Source organism: Rosa chinensis, chromosome 3 (genome assembly GCF_002994745.2).
Source record: "Rosa chinensis cultivar Old Blush chromosome 3, RchiOBHm-V2, whole genome shotgun sequence".
NCBI lineage: Eukaryota > Viridiplantae > Streptophyta > Magnoliopsida > Rosales > Rosaceae > Rosa > Rosa chinensis.
The window spans coordinates 32,544,731-32,564,886 of record NC_037090.1 but is presented as its reverse complement, the minus strand read 5'-3'; the positions used below and the strand labels follow the sequence as shown (position 1 = coordinate 32,564,886).

The 20,156-nt window shown below is 40.2% G+C and overlaps 1 protein-coding gene and 1 non-coding gene across 2 annotated transcripts; both read right to left on the bottom strand.

Moving 5' to 3' along the window:
* Window positions 1-4: 4 nt before the first annotated feature.
* On the bottom strand, window positions 5-2,772 carry LOC112193677 (protein S-acyltransferase 18). The gene is made up of 8 exons (XM_024333898.2): window positions 2,549-2,772; window positions 1,994-2,461; window positions 1,843-1,911; window positions 1,685-1,756; window positions 1,440-1,568; window positions 1,262-1,342; window positions 924-1,106; window positions 5-823 (listed from the first exon to the last, which is right to left on the bottom strand). The coding sequence occupies exons 1-8, from the start codon at window positions 2,597-2,599 to the stop codon at window positions 296-298; spliced, it is 1,581 nt and encodes a 526-aa protein (XP_024189666.1). The 5' UTR covers window positions 2,600-2,772; the 3' UTR covers window positions 5-295.
* A 16,536-nt stretch (window positions 2,773-19,308) lies between these two features.
* LOC112195568 lies at window positions 19,309-19,415 on the bottom strand. The gene has a single exon (XR_002934626.1). It is a non-coding gene; the product is annotated as a small nucleolar RNA R71 (small nucleolar RNA).
* Between the last annotated feature and the right edge of the window lie 741 nt (window positions 19,416-20,156).

The window sequence follows — 20,156 nt, the reverse complement described above, 5'->3', positions numbered from 1 at the left end:
TCATTATAAACTTCAAAGAAGCAATCTCCCTGCAGTGCAGTTTTTATATCACTTCACTGTCTACGTTTCTCGAACACTAACAGATGCAAATGGCCGTAAATGTTGAAGACGAAAGTGTAATGTAATGTCAGTTTGATGCAGGGGTAATGTCTAATTTTCTATACCATTAACTTGCATTTTTCATAAAAGTTAAATAACATCGAACCGGTGGTGTAATAATTTAAGGAGTATCAGTCTCAAAAAAATCCCTATCTCAAAGGCTGAGAAACTAAATAGTTTTAAACATAATCCCAGTTTATCTTGGGGATGCTTCACTGGCATCCTTCTTTATAACAGAACACAGAACCTGCCTTGAGATATAGGTCTCCAGCTCCCTGGACACCTCTGTCAACTTCAAGTCAAAGTTACTTTTGTACTTGTGCTTTGGTGAGGGAACAATGCCAGTGAACATAGTTGGTGAGCCAGAAAACCTCCTTCTTGGGCTTGAAAACTTTGCGACGGGTGACCCTGGCATCCACCCCCCTTTCGATATTAAAGGTGTTAAACCTGATCCTGCTGTAGTTGCAGTGGCTGTGGTTCTATCTGTGCTCATCGTCAATGGTCCGGATTTCGTCTCCAATGGTAGTGGTCTCAATGAATCATGCTCTGCAGATGGCTTCTGTTTCAAAATTCTTTCTCTGGCTTTCTCAGCTGCGAGCAATGCCTTCTCTTTGCTCAACTTTATCAGCCTCCATGGATTAATGCTGACTCGGAAACCTTGTGGCTTGGTTGACATGGAGGGCTGAGGATCTCCATCAATTCTTATGGACAGCCTTCTGGGATTCTGAAACATAATAAGGCAGAATAAAGGGCAGATGAACAGACTTGTATGTCTTTGGAAATTAAGCAAACTAAACGTAGGCTGTAATGCATATAAACTCTACCTGAATTCCTGCATCATGTCCTCTGCATATAAACCTTGATACACATGACGGCTTTTCGGGTGAATCAAAATCACTAATGCTCTCATCTGATGAGAAATCTGAATCATCATTAAATGGATCCATTTCCATAGACTGGTTGATCTCCTCTTTCATTGCCAAGATATAATCATATGTTCTGATTCCCTGCAGCACGAATTTATACATTGTGCAAATGATTGGTGAGAATGTGAGCTTATAAAGTAAATTTTGCTTCATCTGTCAGCTTCCCTACTCAAAACTGTGGAAATGGCAATTATAAAATAAACATGGCACATCAGAATTGAAAAGCAGCTAGCTACCTTCTTAATGAGAACCACATGAAAGAAGAAAAGCTGTCCCATTGCTGCTGAACCATAAGCTGTCAATAGAGTTAGCAAGACCTGCATTGCAAGATTACATCAGACTGAACTTGAGTGGATAATGAGTTGAGATTACACTGCAATGGATAATTGAGGACAGCATTAACTAATTAATTACCGATATTGTGGCAAGAACAGCTCTTGGAAAGTCTAGGAAGAGTTTCCTCTTCAGCTCCTGCTCTATTCCATTTTTATCGGTAAAGCACCTGACAAATATGGCAATTGCTGTTCCTCCTTCTATGATCAACTGTGCCACCAGTAAGTAGTAAATTTGTTTACATTGACAACAATGGACATGGTGATTATTGATTGGTAATAGACAAGTTGAAGCAAACTGATTGAATTCTAAAACAACGTACTTACAAGTAACAAAACGAAAGCCATCAGAAGAATGAATGAGGTGTAGTTCTTTTTACCAACACAGTTGTTTAACCACTGGTGAGAACGAAAAGAAGAAGTTGAATCAGAATCAGAATCAGAATTTGGGTTATAAAGGAGAACAAGTAAGAAGCAATACACACCCTGCAGTGGTGATCGAAGCCTTCAACGCATCGGTTGCATGTTCTGCAGTGCTTGCTTCGTTTTTTCACCTGCAAAAACAGAAGAGAGTTACAGAAGAACAACCCCAAAATTACTTTTATGTGAGATTTTTGCTTCAGATTTACAACCCACCTCGAAGTCGCAGAGTACACAAAACGAGATGTCGTCTTCTCTGAGATCGGGAGAGACAGCGTCGTCGTCTTTCATGAGCACAAATGGAAAAGGAACCAACGGCTCCATATGAGTGCTGGTCTTCCACGGATCCAGATAACTCCTCCTTATAAAAGTCCTAAGAAGCTTCTTCTCCACTCTCCTCAAGAACCTGACCATAATCTGCCCCAGAATGAACCAGTGATTAAGTTCCGGGTACCCTTTACCACCTCCTCTGGAGCCTTTCTTCTTCTTCTTCTTCTTCTTCTTGAAGCTGGTTCTGTCAGTTGGGTCCGTCGCGGTGCACCGGATGAAGAGAAACATGACCGAAACAGCAACAAAGGAGAAGACTGTGGTGACTGTAATCTCCGCGATTCGATTTCCCAGGAAAAGTCCCAGGAATGTGTAGAAGGTCACCACCAGAAAACTAAAAACCGCGATTCCCACCATCTGCAATGCATTAATGGACTTTTGAATGGTGTTACAAGAATAGTGCATAATAATCAGATGCATGTGGTAAAAGAACGACGTACGTACCTGCAAAGGATGGAAGGGGCGTTGCCAGCCATGGCGTCTGGTAGGGATCATTTGTTTTCAAGCTTTTCTTCTCGAATTCAATTCAAATTGTTCAACACTGATTGAGTTTGTGTTTGTAAAGCAAAATATTGGTGTTTGACTGCCGCATCCCCAACGGTCCTCTCTATTCTATTCTATGCTGTGTTTCAAATTTGAAATTGTTGGCCCCACACTCCGGTCGCACGGCTCTCCCCTTTATCATGAGAGACTGGGAGCGGAGTGTCCCACCCTCGTATTGTTTTTTTTTTCCCTGTCAATACTCCTTGTAACACGATTTATAAGAGAATAAAAATATGGGAAGTACTTCAAATGAGGACTACTAAAATGAAGACTACTTAAAGATTTTTGTGTTAAACATATTTTCCGATCACATTTTGTAAATCAACCATTAAATGTTTAGATATTTATGTGTAGATCATTTATGCAATTTTTCAACCAAATTGAAAATCGTTAACACATTTATAATCATGATTTATCAGTTATGAGCATGAACGGTTCATGTTTGACAGATCTAGTTCAGTACCTTAACGATTAGCAATTTGGAAGAAACTTTTCAGAGGTGATCCACTCATGCATACATAAACATCTAACGGTTGGTTTGCCGTAATGTAATCGAAAAGTGAGTCCCCCAAACCGTTGATTAGAAAGTCCTCAAATAGTCCTCATTTTAGTTGTACTCATTAGAACTACTCCCTAAAAATATGTCATTTTTTGGCAATATTAGTCATTTTTAGTCAATTTTTAAGTTAAAATAGAAAAAAGTTATTTTACCTATGTTCAAGTAAATTCAAAATGGGGCCGTCGTGACCACTTACCCAATTTTAGCCCAAAAATTGCCCACTTACTCCACTAAGAGTTTTTTTTAACTCCATTTACCCAATCCAATAGTTTTTGACAATATTGCCCTCATACTCTCTCTCTCTCTCTCTCTATCTCTCCTCTGCTTCCCGAGCCAGTCGCCGGAGCCCTGCATACTCTCCATCGGCGCTGGTCCTCCTCATCGTCCCAGTCAGCGACGACTCTCCTCCTCCGCAGCAGTCCACAGCTCGCCCTGGATCTCAACCTTGACCACCTCCTCTCTCCCAGCGCTCCGACCTCGACAAGCACCTCTCCAATCTCCAGAAATCCTCCCAGGTCCTTGACATCGTCAAGTCCGACGCCGACCACGTCCTCTCCAACGTCTCCTCCACCTGCGACCTCGCCGACCACGTCAGCGCCAAGATCTGCAACCTTTCCAATCTCCAGAAATCCTCCCAGGTCCTCGACATCGTTAAGTCCGACGCCGACCACGTCCTCTCCAACGTCTCCTCCACCTGCGACCTCGTCGACCACGTCAACGCCAAGGTCCGAGAGCTCAAGCACGCCCAGTCTCGCGTCAACTCCACGCTCCTCCGTTTGGATGAGATTGTGGAGCACGACCTCGCCCAGTCTCGTGGTTGTGATTTTTTTTTTTTTTTGTAAATTTGGCAGAAGGCTTATAAGGAAAGAAGAAAGAAGAATGAACAAAAAAGTTTTATTGAGTAGTTATACATGTCTATTGCAGGGCAATAATATGATTATTGAGAGGCAATAATATGAGTATTGGGAGGCAATAATATGCATATAAATTGATCATTTGTGCCTGTAGTGTATTCATTTTGGTTTCGGGAGTTTATACAATTCACTGGAGGGCAATAATATGATTATTGGAGGCAATAATATGAGTATTGGGAGGTAATAATATGATTACTGGGGGACAATAATATGATTACTGGGGAGCAATAATATGATTACTGGGGGGCAATAATATGGTTACTGGGTATTATTAGGGGGCAATAAACTCAGACGTTGGAATCCGGTCACCAGTCCGGTAGCCAAATTTCAGATTCCGGTCATCGGTTGCAGGATTCCGGTCACCGATCGCCGGAGACTGCGGCCGGCCACTGATCATTGGAGCACAGCAAGGTGGAGGATGACTTCTCTCTCTAAGTGAGAAAGAAGGAGAGGGCAAAAAAGTCTCAAAAATAAATAAAAAGAATAAAAAAAGAATTAATTGGGTATTAGGGAAATAATCTTTTAGAGTGTTTTGGGTAAATGAGGTTAAAAAAACTATTAGTGGAGCAAGTGGGCATTTTTTAAGCTGAAATTGGGTAAATGATCATTTCCCCAATTCAAAATATGTGTCTGACCCAAACTCTAGGTTACTTGACCTAGTTGTAATAGGGTTTTGAATTAGAGATATGCTCGGAGATATTCATAGATATCTGATTAATTGTACGATTATCTTTTCTTGTACAACTCTAATTATATGCCTTGTAATCCTCTATATAAAGAGGCCCCTATTATCAATGAAAGCACGACTCAATTCTCTCCCAATTTTGGTTTTCCTTAAACATGTTATCAGCACGACGCCCTAACCCTAAAACCTAATAGCCAAAACCCTAAATCCGAATACAAAACCTTGAAACCCTTTTGGCCCCCGCAGCACTCAATTTCAGGAGCCCAGAATTGCCGACGACGTCACCAAAAATGGCCTTCAGAAGATAAAAACAGATCCTTGTCTGGTTCGCAACCTTCCAGACTTCCATCTACCTTCAAGTTTGGTCATACTCAGCAGCGTAATTCCAGAATCCGGGAACCGGAGAAATATAGGCAAAAACAGGCCGGAAAGTTGCCGGACCGGCCTTCAGTGGCACTGCTCATCCTTGAACAGCCAGGAACCCCATATAGCTGCACATCTTCAGTCCAGCCCAGCGCAAGAGAAAAAATAGGGCAGTGGCCCACTGTTGAAGGAGAACAAAAGAAAGGCCCACTGTCAGAAAAAAATGATGGGAGCAGTGGCCCACTGCGAAAGTAAAAGAAAAAGAAAGAAAATAAAAGGGAAGGCCCTGTGGCCCAAAGAAGAAAAGAAAGAGAAAAAAAAAAGAGGGGGAATGAAAAAGGGACTGACGTGGCCCAGAAGAAGAAAGGAAGAGAAGAAGAAGAAGAAGAAGAAGAAAAAGTGTGGGCCCAGAAGAGAAGAAAAGAAGGAGACCAGCCCAGACAAAAAAAAAGGTCCACACCTTCAGTCAAAGTCAAAGAGAGAAAAAAAAAGGTATTTTTTCTTTTATTCAATTCTTTTTGCTTTCGTAATTTCAATTATTTTTCTTTTTCTAGAGGACTTGCAAACTCCATTCTTCTACCCCCCCTTCTTCTTCATAGAAGAGACCAAAAGCTGAACTGTGAGGGTTCGGGCTCACTCCAAGCTTGGAGCTTGTTGAGATCTTCAAACTTAGAGTTTGTAAAGAATTTATGATCGACCACTTACGTCATTGTTTCGATCTAATCCAATATCTCTTGGAATTAAATTTCTTGGAAGCGATTACGCTCAGAAATTTTATATGTTTTCGTGGTAGCTTTTTTCGCTCTAAAACTAACCTTTTTTCTGGTTCTCTTTCAGGATGAGTAACCTGAACAAATTGGACTTTGCTCCATTAGGAACAATTGTCCCTAGATAGCACAGGTGGGTTCGTGATGTCTGCCAGCATCTCAAGGCTGATGGAATCCTGGATACGATTCTCGAGCCTAGCTAGGACGTATTAACTGTTGAGCAAGCTCAAGCTTTGGATGCAAATAGAGCAGCCTTAGAGGCAAATAAGGCAAAAACCATCATCCTAATGACTCGTCATATGGATGATTCGCTCTAGTACGAGTGTATGAATGAATAAAACCTCAGAAGGCTGTGGGTCTCACTGGAAGAAAGATTTGGTAACGTTCGTGACTCCCTACTTCCTAACCTAGAAGTGAGATGGCACAGCCTCCTCTTCTGTGATTTCAAGTCAGTTCTTGACTACAACTCGTAAGTACTTCACATTAAATCCTTAATGAAATTATGTGGTAAAGAGATCATAGATGCGATGTTAATTGAGAAGACTCTCTCTACCTTCCCCGTCTCTGCATTGATGGTTGCTAAGAACTATCGAATCGATGTTACTGCAGGAAGGATCACAAGGTTTCATGAGCTCATTAGAGCTATGAATGTCGCTGAAAAGCATGACAACATCCTTGGGAAGAACTATAATTCGAGACCTGTGGGAACAGAGAATATTCCGAAGTCCAATTATAGTCGCGCCCCTGAGGGAGGGCACCAAGATCGAAACCCTAAATCTAGGGACAATTATGGACGTTCTGGTCCATATTCTCGCTCTAATGAGAAAGGCAGCCGCCAAAATAGGCGAACACGGAACCAAAAAGGTCAACATGGAAGAGAGAGGGAGGCAACGCCTTTGGCCATGTTGGTGGTGCCACCAACACTAGGAGCCATCCAAATGACGCTTTCAAAGTGCGTCAATCAATGGAGTTTGGGCACAGAGATGTATGTTCTTGATGTGGATTATCTGGTCATTAGGCACACATTTGTAGAGCTTGTGAAGAAATTGTCACCGCCTACAAAGCATATTGTGAAGCAAGAGAAACTCACTATGTGGAACAAGAAGATCAAGAAGATGGTCTAGAGTGAAGGGTTGAAGACTACAAATCTGGCTGGGATCAATAGATCGCCAATTCTGTTTAAGTCTTTATTTTTCCAAGAGATGTAATAGGTAATTGCCATATACTTTATAGTAATGCCACTGGTTTAGTTTTCTTCACATAGGCTCATCCAAAATGAGTATGATGTCTAGGAAGGTTTTGCTCCACCGATATCTCTCTACTCACCTGGTCATATTTATTTTGGAGTTACCAAAAGAAGTCAAACGACTACCTTTGTTCTGCATTAGCTACCATTTGGATTAGATTCTCTTAATGGTTAAGAGCCAATGATGTACTTCGTTGGCATATGAATAAAATTTCGAGTTCTTTTCATTATGACTCCATTTTGATTTTGAGCATATTACTTTGTGACTACAATGGCTGGGCCATCAGTATTAATTCAAGGACATGGAATAGCCCAAGTTTCCCTTACCAAATGGCACCTTGATTACTGTCATAGAAACTCTCTACGCTCTTAGGGCAAATCGCACCTATGAATAGTCAACGGATTTCATGCAGAAACGCATATGAACGAAAAATGAGTTCCTTAGCAATTCCTCTAATGATTGCATCTTAGAGAAGTTTATGTGTCTCTCTAGTGGACTCTATGTCACTATTCGAGCTATTAAATCCAATAAAGTTATGAGAGAAAATCTCTTAGATTTAGCACATATTGGCTTTGTAACGATAGGATAGGTCATCCTGGTCATGATATGATGATCCATCTACTAAAGACTTCACACGGACATCAATTTTCTTGAGCGAAACGAAGCATGAATCAAAAGTTGATTCCTGGACTAAGTGTGACCGCTGCCGCTGCCTCTGGCACCACCGCCGTCCACCACCAACCTAGGGCTAGCATAGTCTCTATCCATGACGCCACGGATGGCATCCATTGTTACACCCCATATCTGATGTACCCTTTTTACTGAGTTACACGAATTTCTATATGTTTCCCGTTCGCGGTTATAATTTTAAAGTTTAGGGGGTGGCTAAAAATTGACTTTTTATGGGTTAATAATTTGAGAAAATTTCCTTCATTAAAGTTGTAGAGGACGTTAAACCGAGCGCGTGCATATGTGGTACATAAAAATCGGAGTTCGTATGCAAAAGTTATGAGTGAAATACAGAAGTTACTATTCATGGTAAAAATTTTGATAAATATAGAAAGTTACCGGGTAGGTTTCCAAAACCGGAAACCCACCACTCTTTCTCTCTCCTCTCCCCCGACTCTTCCCCCTTCCCTTTGGGTTTCTCTTCTTCCCTTCGATTCTCCACTTTCCGGCCACCAACCGGCGTGCAGCCGGTCACCACAGGGGCGCCTCAACTCTCTCTTGACACTAGTGACCTAGGATTTTGGAGTTTTGGCCGTGAAAGTCCAGATCGAAGCAAGGATTGCTCCGGTTACAGTTTTGGGATTTCGCCGATTTCCGGCAATTCCGGCCACCTCCGGCCACCAAGTTAGCATCGAAGGTTCGGTTTTTGATGGAGATCATTTCCCCTAAGGTAGTTTATTCCAATTTGCATTGTGGAGGTCGAATTAACGATTTTTCATTTCTAGGGTTCTTGAGGTTTCGGGGCTTTTCTTCACCGGCTTGATTCGACTACTTCAAGGTAAAATTGGATTATGTTGCAGTTGGGAAAGTTGTTGGGTCTGTTGTGTAGATGCTAATGTCGGAATTTGGTGGTCATCGGAGGAAGTGGTCGCCGGCGCGTGGACCCCACGCGCTGCCACTGTAGGTGGCGCGTAGAGCTGCGTTTTAATTGTAGTTTTAGTTCCATATATCCTATAATGATTGTAGAATTCGATGTATGAAGTTTGGTGGAAATCGGAGGAATTACGAATTGAGTTTAAATAATTAATTATCGATTTTCGTGAGTTCGATCGCCGAATTTCTTTCGGATTCACTTTAGATATTACATCGATGAAAGATTAATGTTGGAGTATTAGGATGGATGTTGTAGAGAGTTGGGGAGTTGGATTTTAGGAAGGGGGATGTTTTGAATTTCCATTTCTAAGTATATCGTAAAGTTAAAATTTCATCCTGTGAAATATATATATTTATGAATGTTATTCGTACAGGACGAGAGGAGTCTCCATATGAGGAAAATCACGAGCGACGTCAGGATTGACCGCATATTGTGAGTGGACTTTTATTTTCAAGGATTGATGCATGCAATCATTTGTTTGCCTCCGAATGATAAATTGCTTATCGTATTACATTTTCGAATTTCATGATTGATCTCTAATATTATTTTTAATTTATGCGGATTCAGAATTTATACTATTTATTTTATATTTATATTCGGCTAATTGAGATTATTATGAGATTACGAAATAAGATTTCGATGAAGTAAAACTTTATACTTATTTATATCCTATTTATTTTGAACTTGAGGGTAATCTTGGCGTGCGGGGTCACGTCGTTGAATACATGGTTTCTATCTCGTGAGAAATGTGGGGAAGCTACATGGATTTACTGGTTTTCGATGATTTTTCCTCACCATACGCGGGTTATGTGATTAGGTCTCCTCCTCACTGACTTTGTGTTGGTGAGTGGCAGTTGAGGTAGCTTGTTCTCCTCCTCACCTACTTTGTGTTGGTGAGTGGCAGTAGAGGTGATTTATTCTCCTCCTCACGTGGGTGGCAGTCGAGGTTATTAGTTCTCCTCCTCGCACAATCTATGTGTGAGTGGCAGTCGAGGGTAGGTTGAGCCTGAGGGGCTCCATTCCCGTATGGTGAACTCTTTTCCCCATATCTTTATGTTGTTGTTCTGGACTAGCGGGGCTAGTCGGGTTTTCTTGAGCGGAGCTTCTCGTGGTTTTCTTAATTGTTGCATGCATCGGGAGTTTTATTGATATAAATGTGGAAAAGTATAAACTCCTTTTTCCTTTCAATTAATTATTTTTGTCCACTCACGCTAACGTTTTTATATACTTTTCCCTGGGCCCTTCGGTTTCAAATGCCCAGATTGCAGTATTGCTGCTCGGTGTACGAGTGTGAGCCATAGTGACCGCACCTGCTTCCGCCATCACATTCTGTAGGTTACCTGTTTAACCTACTGCACTCCTTGTCCATTTATATTCCTAGAATGCTCTGATTACTAAGGGATATGTGACCCAAACTTGTATGAATTATATTGAGGTCTATGACCTAACTTTGGTGATTGTAGTAACTTTTACCTTTCGGAGATTATGTATGATGTTATTAGCTTTGAGATGGGATTGGTTGAATTTGAAAGCAGGGTGGCTCCAGGAGTTATGGTTGGATTATTAGAAGTGAATTTTGGTTTTCTGCAGGATTTTGGGTTATCCATTTTTAAGGGAGGTTATGCTGAATTGTTTTTGGTAAATCTCCTTTAGAGGTGGGTCCCGCAGGGCCACTTCGGGTTCCAGGGTGGAATTCGGGGTGGGTCTTATCATCCATCATCATGGTGATGGCGCCCTGAATGATGCTGCAATCGCTAACTTTGCTTCAAATAGTGTTTCAGACGCTTGACCCGAACCAAAATCCTCATTGGTTGCTGTTGATACCACTTATATTACATACCGTCAAGCATAAGTAACAACCTCGTAGGTGGCCCCCGCGACATGGTTAATTTCGCCTACGACATGCCTCCGGTAGACCGACACCCGAGCTACCTCGCTATGGTGGAGGTCAGCCGGTATCTAGCCAGGAGGCCACCCTCCCATGCTCTCCAAAAGACTTCAAGAGAAGCAATATGTGCATTATTGTCCCACATCGGTAATATAGAATAGAATGGGACTTCCTTTAGCTATTAGAGGAAGTCCTCCCCTTCTTGGAAAGGGATGGGATCCATGATCCCCATACTTGTATTTCTACAAAAGGCTACTTAGCCTCACTCATAGTGAAATATCTAAGTGGACGTAGCCTTGCCTCAAGGGCAAGGTGATCCACTATACATGCTTGTGTCACTATCTCTCTCTCCATCATGATCCATACTTAGTTCCCGTATTCTCACACAGAAACAATTACTTATAAAGCCTCTCGCTCGTTTTACAAAGCCCATTCCTTTGGCAAATTAGGACTGAGACCATCCTATGCAAATGATATGAAAATACTCATTCTGTTCTTACATAGAATCCATGGGGATTCTGTGAACTGATTCAACCAACTTGCGGATACTTAAATATTTCATGATGTTGGTTGACACGCAAACAAGCTGGTCACATGTTATGCCATTGTCCACCCGTAAATGCTGCTTATACTACACTCCTAGAAAATATCATTTGGCAATGGGCTCACTCTCTGGATCATCCTATTCAGTCAATTGGATTTGACATTGCTAGAGAGTTTACATTGAAGACTTTCGATAGTTATTGCATATCACTAGGACTGATGTTGGACATCATATTCTCATGTACACACCCAAATAGTCTCGCGGAAACGACTATGATGGTAGGCCGGATATTGGTAATGCGCACCAATCTCCTTATATCCGCTTGAGGCGATGCAATATCGCATGTAGCTATGCTAATTCGTCTATGACCTATAGCCACTCACTCTATCTGTGCATTACAGATAGTGACTGGGTACAAGTATTTCTTACTTAAGCACATTTGAGTGAGCCATTTATGTGCCAATTGCTCCGACACAACGCACTATGATAGGTCCTTACAGACGAATGGGTAACACAGTTGGATTTGAGATTCCAACAATCGTCCGCCATTTAATGTCTTTGCAAGGTGATCTCCATACCACTAGATTTGAGGGTTGTCACTTTGATGAGACAGTCTTCCTGTCGTTAGGGGGACATAAAAACACTAATGTTCAGCAGAAACGACAAGAATTTTCATGGTCTGTCCCCACTATGTCTCATCTCGATCCCTGTTAAAGTGACAAGATCACACATCTGCTGCAAATATGCCTACAAGGAAGGACGTCCCTACAAGAAGACGTAGTGCCACCCTACACGGAAGTAGGCATGACGCCAACGCCAAATAGAGTGGCACTCTGGCATTATAGGCCATGGCCCCAGCTAGGATGCGTGGGAGGCCCGTGGGTTCAAAGGATACTCTGACACATTTCAATCCTTTGATCATCAACACTCAAAATCTGTCTCATGAGAATCTTCCAGATTATGATTATCGTTGGGGGATGCCTCAACGTCAGAACCTATTCCTGAGAATATAGAGCTCTTTGAAAATTACACTAGTGTACATGAGACGTAGGATAGAAACTCCATCATAATTCATGACGTAGTTGCGCATTTCATTGTGCATGAATTTGTTGAGTCTGATGATATCGAACCACACTCCGTTGAATGAATGCCAACGTAGAGAAATTTGGCCTAAATGAAAAGATGTGATCCATGTTAAGTTGGATTCTCTAACGAAGAGGAAGGTTTTCGAGCTAGTGATGCCAACACCTCCTAACATAAAACCTATTGACTAATGGGTCTTCATTAGTAAGCGTGTTGAGAAAAAGATATGGTAATCTTGCCTTATGGCACAAGGCTTCTCACAAAACGCCCTGGAATCGACTACGAATTCTCTTGTAATGGATGTCATTGCACTCCACTACCCTGTCAGTTTGGTAGTTTCTGAATAACTGAACATGCAGGTTACAAATGTGGTCACTACATATCTCTATGGGGATCTAGATACAAAATACACATGAAGGTTCATGGTGAACTTCATTTACCCAAGTTAAGTGGCTCTAGACCACAGAGCGCGTTTACAAAGAGGTTGAAACGCTTACTAAAGTGACTACTTGATTAGGAAGGGATATGCCCATGCGTTTCCATAACAAGTTCTAGCTGTTCATGTTCGACATGATCGTCATTGGAAGCCCTTAAAGAGTTAAGGAAAACCGCTGAACACTTGAAATCCGAGTTTGAGATGAAGAAACCATTGTGTTGATAGATGCTTAGGCATTTTGAAAATGTCAAACCTTTAAGCACCCCCATGATCGACCGTAGTCTTGATCTTGAAAATGATCTTCTTCGTCCAAAGGATGATGACGAAGATGTGCTAGAGGCAAAAGTGCCTTACTTAAGTACAATAGGCGCATTATTGTACTTAGCTCAATGCACAAGACCGGACATCTCATTTACAGTGAACTTGTTAGCTAAATATAGTTTTGCGCCAATGCGACGTCATTGGATTGGTGTAAACGATATCTTTCGGTACTTGAGATGTATGATTGATATGGACTTATTCTATCCCTAAAGAGAGACGATGGATTCAGACCTATTGCACACCAAGAACGCCGCCAACACTGGCCTGCGTCCTCTATCCCCATCCCAAAACAACATGTGTTTTGGAAGGTTTTGCTAATATTGGGTATCTCTTTGACCCACACAAATGTTACTCCCAAACTGGTTAAGTGTTCACCGTGATATCTTGGAGGTCTACAAAACAGACCCTAGTCACTATATCTTTGAACAATGAGGAGATTATTGCTCTTCCCGAAGTGGTTCGTGAATATATATGGATTGGATCTATAATTATGCATGTTTGAACAATTGTGGTTTGAAGTTTACCATAGATGAGCCTACGAGCATTTAGGATAGTGCTGCTTGTTTTGAACAAATGAAGCAAGGCTACATCAAAAGCGATAACACCAAGCATAATCAGCAACAACAGACTCTCCTTAAGATCAAAGTGAACTAGATTCGATCTAAGGACAGTGTGGAAAACTTGCTCACTAAGTCATTGCCTAAATTCCACTTTTGAGAAACATGTTGGTAGTATCGTTTGAGGAAGTTATCCGAACTCCCATGACCGTTGACATCAGGGGGAGATGCAGACATCAGGGAGAGATGTCTACATGTATGGTCTCGAAACGTGAAGGGTGTGTTGTGTTTTTTTCCCCTTCGACCGAGGTTATTTTTGTCCTACTGGGTTTTTGTTACTCGACAAGGTTTTTAATGAGGCAACGAGAGGAGCACCACGTTTGGGCGACACAAGGGGGAGTGCTCAAGTAAATCCAAAATATGTGTCTGGCCCAAACTATAGGTTACATGACCTAGTTGTAATAGGGTTTTAAATTAGAGATATTTTCGGAGATATTCATAGATATCCGATTAATTGTACGATTATCTTACCTTGTACAACTCTGATTCTATGTCTTGTAATCCTCTATATTATGAGACCCTTATTATCAATGAAAGTGTGACCAAATTCTCTCCCAATTCAGTTTTCCTTAAACAAAAATATTATTTTTATTAATACATTATTATTATTATTCAAAAATATACAATATTAAGAATTTCTAATACAATTTTTTTGCAGAAACCTAAGGGACGTCTCCTTAAACAGAGTCCATCTATTCATCACCCAAGAAGCATTAACCCTATTGATATGTTTAGTTTACCAAAAAGCTAAGATGGTTGTAGAAGCATAATTAGACTCATACTCCTATTAATATAGACATCTCTCTCTTTATGAAAGAAAGAAGAACCCTACTCATATCCTTCTACAGATAACTTTCTAATCAAGGTCGACTTTCACTATCAAAGTATTGATCTCGAAAGAAAGGTATAATGCTTTTTTACAATTTCTTCAAATTTTTCATCAATACACTATCGGTGTTAGTTTATATTAGTAAAATCTTGGTGATTGATAATTGTTTTTTGTTTTTGTTTATATATCTGTGTTATTCATGATTTTCTTGATTTAAAAGATGGTTGATGATGATGGGAAAAAAGATGAGCCATGGGATTTTGTAGAAGTGGATGCTGACGGGAAGTTTGTAGAAGTACCTTCAAATTCACCAAAGAAGCGAAAATTGACAACAAAGGTCTGGGAGGAATTCAAAAAAATTAGAAGGCCAAATGGAAGTGAAATGGCAAAATGTAAGCTTTGTCGTAAGTTACTTGTGTCTGGATCTTCTAAAGGAACAACCCATTTGAGAAATCGATCATTTGCTTAGGTGTAATACAAGAAACAAAAGAGCCATTGATCAACTAATGATAATTGCAGCAAAAGATGGTGTAGAGAATACATCAATCACTACAGGAATACTGATCATTCACGACGCGTGATTTACGGCGTGCCGTGAAAGAGTATCATTTACGACGTCCATTAAATGCACGCCATAAAACTCGCATTTTTACAACAAAATTTAAGGCGTGCAAGGAAAGACGTCGTGTTTGTGTACTAAAATTCCCAATATATTTGTTAAAATTAAATTTCTCTCGTATCAAAACTTAAACTCCTCTGATTTCCCTTCTCTCTCTCTCTCCCCCTCCTCCCAATACCGCCGCAATGATGTAGATGAAGACGAAGGACGCACCGTCGTGATGATGTCGACCGAGACGGTGGCTGCTCCATTGTGATGACATCGACCGAGACGGATGACGCTGTACGTCGTTGCACCGCCATCACCGATTACCGCAAGAGGTTACTCCAGCATAAGGAGCTCCATTCCAGGGTTTGCGCAGGTCAGATTCGCACTCCAAACCCTCGTCATCTTCTTATATCGAACTAGAAATGTTTCAAATTATTTAACTTTTCATTTTTCTAGGGTTTGGACTTCGATTTTCAATTGAGCCGATTGTGTTCTAGCTGTTAATAGTTGTTGATTTGGTTTTTGTGTATTGTGTTATTGATAATTGGGAAATCTAGATGGTATGAGGAATTTATTTGGGTCTGAATTGCTTGTTTCGGGTTTACAGTTCGAGATAACTTGCGAGGAGCAAAGAAGGAGTTTGGGAAAATTAAAGATGATTTGAAGTCGCCTCAAAGTGTCGGTCAGATTATAGGGGATGTTCTGAGACCTCTCGATAATGAACGCTGTAAGTAAAGGTTTTATTTTAGGGAGCATGACTTCTGTTAGATAGACATATCAAAATAATGCTCTGAGTTTCCAAATTGTAAAGTGCAAACGTTGTTTGATGTTATGTAACTATATATGAGTTTGGTTTTTGTTGAATTCGATCTGTGGAGAAAGGAATTGAGTTTTTCTATGATTGAGTTATTTCTGTTGACAGGATTTTGTCAATTTGTAGGTTTTGTTAGAGGACTTTGTCAAATGTCACATTTATTCACATATGTCATCATTATTGATAAGTATAGAGTCATCTGCTGCAAGCTTACGACATTCAAAAGTAAGAATCATACTTGGTTGCTTACATGAATTTGCTTAAATGGTAATAGTTGGCCCCTGCTTTACAGTTTTCAAGTCTTCGTCCTACTTTTGTAAAGCCTCAAATGGACTAATTGAGTTCTTGGATTGATTGTAGGTAGTCGCTAATACACCCTTTAACATATGCACAGATGTAGTCAAATAACTTCTTCCAATGGGTGACATCTTCTCTGAAGTAGTTCTCTTACTCCAGGTTAGCACTATTCTATTGATCTATGATTGTAATTCTTTACATAAAGGTAAACATTGTAAAAGGTATACATGCAGCCTTCTATCCATATTCCTTTTACTATTTTGGTCATGTTATTACCATTGGGTGTCTAGCTAACGTTTAACAATGCCTCAGCTCTTAAATTATAGATCTGATATGAGTCTTGAACTCATGATATGATTCCTTTTGCTGCAATGATATATTATTTTAGTTAGGAGACAGTTTTCCGCTGTCTCCTAACTAAAATAATGAATAAAAGTAATGCACATACCTAGGGTGGAGTTATTGTTAATTTTGATTGCTAATAGTGTGTTTGATGAGTCTGCTCACTTTTAAACTGCAAATGATGGCTAGTATGCACTCATTCTTGTTTTCCTCCTTGGGTAGACAATTTTGAATAGCTTGGTAAGTTTGGTTCCTTCTTATGTTTCAATAGTGGAATCTCTATTGCTTTTATTTTAGAGCTAGAAATAGGCTGGTTTAGTTTTTGGTCAGTGCATTAGTTTCGGAGCTGCCATAGGGTTCATATTTATAACTCATGCTAGGCCTATTCACTGAAATTTAGATTGGCCAAGGAGGGTTGTATGTAAGCTAAATCTGGTAATTCTTTCATGGCATCTCTCCTGCTGCTTAGCTCATCTTAAATTTGACTTACTGCTATTCTCACAATATGGGGTACATGTTTTAGTTAAGCATATGATGCATATCTCTTGCACATGTCCTACTTACTTAGACTACATAATAAGTGATCAAAGTAAATGGAAAAATGCTTTCTTTCATGAATGGTTAATCATTCTTGTGAGTTAAAATGGCATATCTATTCTCTTACTCTATACATGGACTCCATTTATTTGAGTTATTTGATAGGAACATTTTATGCGACGTGTACATGGTTAATCCCTATATTAATCTTTGTTAGTTTATTCTATTTTCTCTTTATTTATTTACTTTTGTGTTTATTAGGTTTTTTGGAGCAAATGTACAAAAAGAAAATAATATTGAGGAAAGATGCGCAAATAAGGAAAAGCTTGAAGTCCTAGCCCAAGTAGAAGACCTTGACAGAACGAGAAGCCCAATCCATGGAGATATTGGCAGGGATATTGATGATGACATGACGAATTCTCATTGCACAAAGTGATGTGGAGACATCCTAATTCAATCAGAGAATTAAGAAGTTGATTTTCTCTACACTTTAAGGACTCTCAACCAAAAAAGGAATGAAGGAGGACTCAAGAGCAATATAAAAAGGCTAGAAAAGCTAATGAAAAGACTCTTACGCGCGAATCAAGCAAGAAATCCAAGCAGAAGAAAGCAGATCAGCCATCCACCGATCAGTCGTTCTGACCACTTTTCCAACTTAATTTTTAGGGGTTTTCTGTTTTGCTTTGCCTATGAATTCTTTTGTGCTTCCAATTCAAACCATGTGCAACTAAATTCTAAGTTGTTAGGGCATGTTGAAGCCCCAAATCATGATTGTATGCCATGCTATGATATTTAATTAGTTTTTGTTTATTCAATGGATGAAAACCTAATTACTATTTTTACATTGATGATTTCTTTATGTGCTTTCTTTGGTGGCCAACTTAGATTGCATGTTTAGGATTCTATTGCTATGAATGATCATTGCCTGTTTCTTTTAAGAATGTTCCATTGAAAGTTCTATAGTAGTAAATCGTCTATAAGGTGAGTTATTAGATTCCTAGATTAATTGAGACGCGTCGTACTCATGATGTCTTGTGATGTCTCGTTTTTCTTAATCTTAATGATTTCTATGTGTTAAATCTAGAGTTGCGTCAACCTAGGTTGCATTTTAGGAAATAGGTTAGCTGTAGAGTGTCTCTCACCTAGCATACAAGTAAGGAAAAACAATAGGTTAATTCAGGCGTTGGGTTAACTTGAGCATCTTCATCCTTAGGTAAATAAGACTAGGTTAAACATGGTTTGCATATTTAATTGATTGGTGGTGGATACATTCCCTGACTTCTGCTTCTCTATTGATTCTCAACCTTAAGCAATTTCATTATTTTTTATTTACTTTCAATTGTTTTCATAAACTTCACAATCAACTCTTAAACTGGGGAAGTCTTACAATTAGTTCCGTAAGTCCTCTGCGGAAGACCCTACTTCCTTATTGTAATTGACATTCAAATTGGTAGTAGGAAAATTGTTGGCATAAAAATAACCGATCAATTTTTGGCGCCGTGTCACCGGGGACTTTTTAGTTCTAATTGTTTTTCTTTCTTTTAATTTTTAGTTTTCTTATCTTTTATTTTTATTTTTTATTTTTTATTTTTCAGGTGTATGCTTACTCAGAAAACTTCACAAGGCAAACTCATTCCTTTGGATTTTGAGATAGAACGCACCTGCAGGTCGAATAGGAAGCAAACAAAGGAAACATGTTTGCCAATTGACGGCCCAACGGTGGGTTCTACATCTTCGCAAGGAGAGGAGGACCGAGAGAAGTACGCACCTTCACATTCACCTATGCATTCGGTGCACGGAGAAGAAGAGGAACAGTTCGAGGAACCCCCCAAAGTTGAGATGGCTGGAGCAAGACCACTGAAGGATGCTTTAGTCCCAACAGCTTCTGAATCTCCTTCATGCATTGATTATATACCGGAAGACAATCATGCCTATTCCATTCCTGTGCAGTTGATTAACTCGTTGCCCAAATATATGGGATCCCCATCTGAGGACCCTAATGTTCATATTAGAGAGTTCTTGGACATATGTAAATTGCAAACTATTCAGTATTTGCCCCCTGAAGGCCTCAGGTTACTTCTCTTCCCATTTTCGTTAAAAGATGATGCTAAACGTTGGCTATACTCTCTACCTATAAGTATCATCACATCTTGGGATGAAATGGTCAAGAAGTTCCTTAAGCAGTACTTTTTGGCCCAACTGACAAGGAAACTGAGAAGAGAAATACAAAATTTCTGTCAAAAGGATGGAGATACTCTATATGAGGCATGGGAGGAATTTAAGGAGCTGCAGAGGAAGTGCCCCCATCATAATTTTTCTCTGGATGACTTGGTTCAATATTTCTATGATGGTTTGGACACGATTAATAGGGGTAACGTGGACTCGGCCTATGGAGGGACATTTATGAACAAGAGTGGCCGGCAAGCATATGATCTCATTAAAGACTTTGCTGATAACAATCGGCAGTTCCACACAAGGGATATGCAAGCAAGAGGTCGTGGAGTTATGAGCTTGACACTAAGAATGGGATTGAAAATCAGATGGTAGCCTTGGAGAGAAAACTCGATATGTTAGTGAATGTTATGAGCAATGGGTATAAGGTATCACCTTAGGTATCCTCTATTTGTTCATATTCTGACCATACTACTGATAGGTGTCCTATGTCTACTTTGTCTGAGGAACAGGTAAACTTTGTGGGGCAACCAAGGCAAAAGTATGACCCCTACTCGAACACAATACAATCCTGGATGGAAGGATCACCCTAACTTCCATTGGAACAACAATGATAATGTGGTTCGGCCTACTCAAGGTGTCTATAACACGCCACCTGGTTTCCAAGCTCCTAGACAACAAGCATATCAACAAGCTCCACCTCAACAAGCTTCAAGCAAATCATTAGAGGATATGCTCAAGGAGATAGCACTTCATACCTCTACATTCATGCAAGAGACCAAGGCTTAATTTAAGGAGCAAGGGCAATCAATCAAGAACTTAGAAAGACAAGTTGGGCAACTTGCAAGTAATATGCAAAATAGGCCTCTCGACACTCTTCCAAG

Excerpts from the sequence above, each read along its gene's own strand:
- LOC112193677 (XM_024333898.2), bottom strand. The coding sequence starts at position 2,599 with ATGATCCCTACCAGACGCCATGGCTGGCAACGCCCCTTCCATCCTTTG. Across the intron at positions 1,107-1,261 it reads ATGTGGTTCTCATTAAGAAG|GGAATCAGAACATATGATTA; the intron begins GTAGCTAGCTGC and ends TTCGTGCTGCAG. Across the intron at positions 824-923 it reads GACATGATGCAGGAATTCAG|AATCCCAGAAGGCTGTCCAT; the intron begins GTAGAGTTTATA and ends ATTATGTTTCAG.